At 39.5% G+C, this 7,395-nt stretch overlaps 1 protein-coding gene across 1 annotated transcript; it reads right to left on the bottom strand.

The window, feature by feature from the left end:
• Nucleotides 1-555: 555 nt before the first annotated feature.
• Nucleotides 556-1,491, bottom strand: LOC138916815 (olfactory receptor 4D11-like). The gene has a single exon (XM_070230429.1). The coding sequence runs from the start codon at nucleotides 1,489-1,491 to the stop codon at nucleotides 556-558; it is 936 nt and encodes a 311-aa protein (XP_070086530.1).
• Between the last annotated feature and the right edge of the window lie 5,904 nt (nucleotides 1,492-7,395).

Below are 7,395 nucleotides of genomic sequence, written 5' to 3'. Positions count from 1 at the left end.
TTGCCTTAGATACAGCTTTTCCTTTTTCAACTAGTCAAACTAACTTATGTCTGAGGCAATAGTATGAACAGTTAGACAGGTAGTTCCAGATTCTTACCCTTGCTGTAGGCATATATTGGAGCTTTAAAAATAAGACTGTATAAGTTCTAGGTCACATCCAACTGTTAGGAAGTCACAGGGAGTGAAAGACAATGAAGATCCTTGAAACTAAGTCTCTACACATACTGAATGGTTGTGTCCCTGTTGCCTACTGCATGTCTGGACACCACAGTCCTATCTTTCATCCCATTGCCTGGACACCAAGAACTTCTACAGTATTTCACGTTTGTGCCCTGCTTGCTGTCAATTGCTCTTTAAGGACTATGTTCTATCTGCTTAATTTCTTGCTGGTGTTCCTTCTCAATATCGTTGTGCCAGGTAGCTGATCCTTTGTGCCTGTGCCATCTTGCTATACTCGTCTATTTATGGTTGAGGCATGACAATATGTGACAGCTAATATTTTAAGAAAATATCTCAATTATATTCTTGCAGCTTGATCCACAATCTGTAATCAGGCTACCCCCTTTCAGAAAGCATGATTCTTCTCTTCAGTCTTCTCATGGATGACTTCATCTCTTGGTTCCTCAGGGTGTAAATCATGGGGTTCAGAACAGGGATGATGACAGTGAAGGTGATGGAGACAGCTCTGTCCATGGGGAGGGCAGTGAAGGGCCGGGCATAGACATAGATGCAGGGCACAAAGTGCAGTGTCACCACAGTGATGTGGGCTGTGCAGGTAGAGATGGCTTTCTTCCTGCCTTCTCCAGTTTGAGTTCTCAGCATCATCAAGATCACTGTGTATGACACAAGAAGAAGGACAAACCACAGGGTAGTGACCAGGCCATTGTTGGAAATCATTAAAAGCTCAATGACACAGGTGTCAGTGCAGGCGAGTTTGAGCACCTGCGGGACATCACAATAGAAGCCATCAACAACATTAGGTCCACAGAAGGGGAGGGGTAGCAAAAGGGAAATCTGCACAATGGAGTGGACAAAGCCCCCCATCCAGGAAGCCACAATGAGGGCAGTGCATCTCCCCCTACTCATGATGGTCACATAGTGCAGGGGCTTGGAGATGGCCATGTAGCGATCAAAGGCCATCACAGAGAGAGAAAAAATGTCTGCTCCACCGAGGAGGTGGAAGAAAAACATCTGTGTGATGCAACCGTTGAAGGAGATGGTCTTTCTCCTTGAAAGAAGGTCAGCTAGGACCTTCGGAGCAGTGATGGAGGAGAAGCAGATGTCCAAGACAGAGAGATTGCGGAGCAGGAAGTACATGGGGGTGTGAAGGCGAGGCTCACAGGTCACAGTGACCATGATGGCAACATTTGCTAACACAGTTGTTACATAAATCACAGCTAAAAATAAAAATAAGAGCAAGCTTAACTCTTGAGACTGGGTAAGGCCACAAAAAATGAATTCAGACACCCTGGTATGATTTCTCAGGGCCATTGGATGATATTTCCTCCTCCAAGTACAGCTTGGAAAGAAATAATATTACTTAGGTAATGAAATCAAAGTTTTACCTCATACAGAAAATGAACATACAGAAATATATCTTATTCTTCATGAACTAGCTGTGTTACCAGGGAAATCACTCAGTTCTACTTGCTTCAGTTCCCTCATTAGTACAAGTTGAGTTTTGAGCTAGATCATTTGCTTTCCTACCGTACTTGATTGGGGACTTTGTGATCTTTTAAAGTTCACCCCTAGAAGTTGCTGAGGAAGAGATCTAAGGAAGGCTTTATGGAAAGAATTATGGGTTCCCTACATCTTCGTGAATCAGAGCAGCTCTGATTTTATTCAAGTTTCACTTTGTTTCTATGGCTTAAAAGCCTTTGGAATAAATCAACCCTCAAATGCCTTTCAGTAACAAGATGATATGGGTCAATTTGAACAGCATATTATTGTTTTAAAAGCTACTGCACACTTAATTACAATAAAATTTCCTGATATCCCTCTGAGTTTAGGGAGAAAGCTGTTATTCCCACTTTAATAATACCAAAACTGAAATCAATAAGTATAAGCCAATTTTCCAAAGTAATTCAGAAAACCAGTGGCAGAGAAAAAGTAACACAGTTTTCTTCTGTCTCTTAGTTCTAGGATCTTTCCATTATACCACACTGCCTGCCAGTTTCAAAATATATAAATCCATGAATAATTTGTGTAAGGAACACTCTACAGAACTTTCAGTGGTGAGTTTTATTAGCTCCTCAATTTCCTCTTTCCATCAATGGAATTTTAGACCTTTCAGAAATGACATCTTCTCTTCAATGTTTTATTTCATTTCATAGATAGTAAGAGGTCAAGGGTAAATGATGAATTTAACACAAAGAAGTTGACAAAGATGGTGATGGAGATGATTATGTTCACAAAGGTCCAGACATGCATACATAGAGAACGAGCATGAAATTCAAGGTTACCACAGAAATGTAGGCAGTACAGGTAAATGTGAATTTCCTCCTGTGCCCTTCCTATAAAAGATAAACAGTTTCTAGTGAGCTTGGGATTTTCACTTTCTGATGGAGTAAGATAAACACAAGATGGAAGCAATGGTTGTTCCCCATCCCTGAGGGTTGGTATGTTCTCTTACTATAGAGTCGTGGCTGAGGAGGAAGGGGCAGATCCAACTTAGAGGATTTTTATTTCCTTGTATTTTTCCCGTATGAGTCAGGAGTAAGCAACCTTTGGTTGTTTGAAGATCAATTAAGGAAAAATAAAGTTCTTAAGAGGCCCAAGTGACAAGTATAAGATCACGCAGGAAGCTAGTGATGGAGTTAGACTTTGACATTCAGCTCATGTCATTTCAATAATTTATAAGAAGATTTATGATGGTGGCAGTGGTCACAAATTTAACTCAGAGTTATAGGTAAAAGCCATCCTCAGCCTAAGCATCTGCCTGAATCACCTGGCATTACCTTATTGATAGATGGTCACTGTCCAGATCAGTGCCCAACTGGGAAGCATCATGATTGGTCTGTGTAAAAACAAACTTTGGGAAGGTAAGAGTCTTGAAAAACTATGTGGATAAATAAGCCCAAAACACATGTTGCCTCTCATTTGCTCTGGAGAATTTGATGACTTGTCTTGTTTTCCCAGTTTATTCAGTCTCTGAGGGCACACTTACCTCCACAGCATGTACTGATAGGCAGTATGTTTTATCCAAAAGACTTATATTGAGCCACCCACATGCAAGAGACCTGGGCACTGTTAAAACTCTCCTGAGGGTACTACTTTTTTCACTTCTCTCAATTTGTCCCATTCTCCTCATCCTCACTTAAACCTTTATCGCTTCTCCTCAGATTGTTGCAGGAGTTCTGTAACTGGTCTCCTTTTCTTCGGTGTAGTTTTCTCTAATTCATCCTCTCTGTTGTTTGCAGAAATATCTTCACAAGTCATAAATGGGACCATTTATTCCCTTGCTGGAAAATTTCTAGTAGTTCCCTATTGCTTATAGAATAAAGATTAAACTTTTCTTATAGCATCTAAGACTTCCCTCCATCTTCGATATTATCTAGTGCCCTGTTTCCTTTGATTCTGTTTCAGGTGTTTAAATGTTATACACATTCTTATGCCTTTGGATCTGTGATCCTGTTGCTCCCTCTACCTACCGTATCCTCCCTACTCTCAGAATCTCCCATCTATCCGTCTTCACAAACACTGACCTTTCAACACTCGGGTCCACAGACTCCTCTTCTGTGAAAACTTCCCTGACACCCCTTTGTGACTCATTCCCTGCACTGACTTCTCTTCTGGTATTTTTAACAGTTTCGTCTAATTATATGTCTCTTTTCCCATAGCACACTATAATTTCCCTATTATACCTCAAGTTCATCCTGTCTGCTGAGTATTTCATCCATCCTAATATCATCAAATCTTCACTTAGTATGGGGCATGCGTTAGGTGCTCAATAAATGTTTTGTTGCTTTTGTAAAGATTGACACCTGAGCTAACATCTGTTGCCAATTTTCTTTTTTTCCCTTCTTTTCCCCAAAGCCCCCAAGTACATAGTTGTATATTTCAGTTGTGAGTGCCTCTGGTTGTGCTGTGTGGGATGCTGCCTCACCGTGGCCTGAGGGGTGCCATGTCCATGCCCTGGCTCTGAACCGGCAAAACCCTGGACTGCCCAAGCAGATTGCATGAACTTAACCACTCGGCCACAGGGCCAGGCCCTCAATAAATGTTTCTTAAATTTATAAATCTAGCTGGTAAGTGCACATCATTACTTATAAGCATTGGCATTGGAATGTGAGCGAGGGAGAAGGATCTTGATGAACACAGGCTAAGAAACTCTTTTGTTAACATCTTTGACATGGCCTGAGGGATGCCAGATAGAGATTTGTTTTCTGATCCAGGCTATAAAACACCTTTGTGACCTTGAGAAAGTCACATTGCCTCTCTGTTCCTTGGATCCTCAGTTGTAAAATGTGAGGGCAATCTAATGTGATGCGGTGTAGGGCAATGTTAAGAGTTTTCAGGTAGGGCAAATTTGGGTTGGAATTTTGCCTCTTCCTCATTTGTTACATGGAGCAAGTTCTTTATTTTCCTTCAATTTATTCCTCTGCAAACTGGGAAGCATACCACTTACTTCAATGGGTGGCATAAGGAGTAACTATGATCATGTTTGTAAAGTACCAAGATCAGAGTGGACATTCAATTAACTTGATTCATTTCCCTTTTTCCTGAAAACAGAATCTGACCTGCCTATCATGAGGGTTATTTATGAAGACATATGTAGAATATTCTATTGAATAGCAATAAAATGCGATTCAATAGAAGTACAACTTCTCTTTGAACCAACTTAACTATTTTTGTTTCCATGAACTTGCATGAATTAACCAAGTGGACTTGAGCCTTCAGCTCTGGGTCATTGGGTTCAGGAATAAGACAGGCTCTGGATCAAAGGCTAAAGAGACCCAGTGAGTCATGGGCAGTGTATGGAAATAGGGTTGCCTTTGAAACCTCCACAGTTTTTAAGATAATTTGAGGTTAAGATTATGTTTTTTAAGGAAGCACCAATGTTGTGGAAAGAGGCTCCATGATCCCATGGACAAACCCTAAGCTAGAATAAAATCTGCTCCTTATATGCAACTCAATTGTTCCATCAAATACGAGTTGCTTTCTCTTTTACCATGCTGACTCCATCTCTGTGGCTCCTTCTTCTTAAGGAGACATTCGTCCTTTTCCAGTATTTAAAATCTACTTCTTTGTTTTCCGTTACTAAAATTTTCAGCTATTTTTGCAATATCTTATACACTAGGTACATTTTCATGCACATCCTATCCATGTATAATCCACAATGTCTCACACTCTGACAGTTCAATATTCTTACCCAAATCCTTCAGTATCCAAGCTGGAATTTATGCCATCTGAGACTGGATAGCTGGGCCTCAGTGTGTATGGTTCTGGGGAAATATCATGTTAGAAGTTGAAGTCCTTCTGCAGGTTAGTTACATTAGACTTCGGTATCTTCTCTTAAAACTTCACATTGGAAAGGGCAGACTCAGGGAGTTACATCATCATGGCTCTTCATCTGGTCCCAAAGCATCCCTATCACATACAGTAGTCCCTTAGGCTCAAGCCTAATATGAGAATTAGCAAAGGGAATTTTATTATATCTGAGTGTGGAAATAGAATGGACATTCTTATGACAGTGTTGGAGTTCCAGTGGGAGTTATTAAATATTTTCCAAGTCATTTTTGGACACAAATCCGCGCATATGTGCACACACATACATATGCATGCACTTACAGACACACACAAACAAAGATGCCCACATTTCTATGCTTTCCAAATTCTTGCAAGGCCCCAGAAGACATATGCTATTTATTCTGTGATTCTTTGAATTTCGGGGAAACATGTTAATAGAAATATCTAATGCCATGTTACCATTCATTCTCAGTGTGGGCAATGTGACCAAGGGGGCAAAAATTGGTTATTGGTAGCCAAAAAATCTTAGATATTGCAATGATGTGTGGTCCTTCAAAGATCTTTGGTGTAAAAAGATATACAGTATATCTTTGGTATTACATTTTTTTGTGGGAAAGCAATTAGTAAAAATACCTAATAAAGCTCCTTGGGGGGGAGGCAATAATTTTAAAAAGTTTGAGAAGCACTGCCATGTGGTTAAGAGTCTTGGCCCAATGTCTCTGTCTTGTAGGACTCAGAGAAAATCACAAATGTATGTCATCTACTAGGACCATTTTGCAAGTATTAATGCATCATAACAATTTCAAAAGAATGGTCTATATGTTGAAGTTTCCTGAGATTTCTTATTCCTCTTGGCCAATTTTTTAATGACTTTTGGAGGCTGAAGGGTAGAATTTGAAGCAGGAATAAAGAGAGAAGGGAGATTTATTGTCTCTCTACAGAATTACATTTTTAGAATCGTCCTCTTTGGAGAGAGGTGGATTACAAAGAAGACCCAGTGGCTATTCCTAAATGGCCCTGCCTACAATGTGTTTCTTTTCTCTCCTGCTACAAAAAATGGATCTTGAGTGTGTGAAAAGGTATTTTTTTTTTTACCAGTGATTTATCTTGAATTGTCTGTGCATATATAGACAAAACTATAGTTTTGCTCCAGCTATAAAAGCCCTGGGAGTGAAGTGGAGAGAAGATAGAGGGAATAAAGAAGTTTAAGTTAACAAAAAATAAATTATCTTTGTGGATTTTGTGCAGATATAGCCCCAATTTGTACAAGTACTTTTGAGATTAATTTGAGTGAGAAAATCAGTAGAATGGATCTGAGAATAGTGAAATATATTGAAATATGTTGAAGATTCTGTACTCAAAATATTAAATCAAGAAGTGATTTTAATAATCAACTGGGAATAATCAGAGAAGGCAGAGAAATCTCAGAGACACTAGAGAAAGCATGTGAGAAAGAAATACATCCATATTCTGTATATATGCACATTTAGGAATATTATAACAGGGAAATCGTTTGTATGCCTGATTAATTCCAGGAGCAATACTAATTTTTGCAGCTATCATCCTCTCAACATTTGTAATTCTTCACTCTCTTGGCAACCTTGTGAGGAGACAATGTTATTTCCATATTACAGGTGGTAAAAGTGAGGTAAAGTATGTTGGCATGAGAGTCACAGATTACAACAAAATAGCATTAGGTTATTGATTTTAGTCTTATACCTCATTCCTCTCCCCAGTCTGCAAGCCCAATATCTCATGTTGTTCAACCTCATCTCTTCTTTTTGTTTCTATATTCCCTCTAATAGAGTTAAGCGTCTATGAGGATGTAGAGAAATGACCGTGGAGAAAAGAGATAGCTGTCTCTTACTCCCAGGATAGTGGTTTGAGAAATTAATCAGAGTTAGATTTCCATCTCAATCTGACTGC

The sequence above is a fragment of the Equus caballus genome, chromosome 12 (genome assembly GCF_041296265.1).
Source record: "Equus caballus isolate H_3958 breed thoroughbred chromosome 12, TB-T2T, whole genome shotgun sequence".
NCBI classification, from domain to species: domain Eukaryota; kingdom Metazoa; phylum Chordata; class Mammalia; order Perissodactyla; family Equidae; genus Equus; species Equus caballus.
The sequence above is the reverse complement of the archived record's forward strand: the minus strand, read 5'-3'. Positions and strand labels throughout refer to the sequence as shown.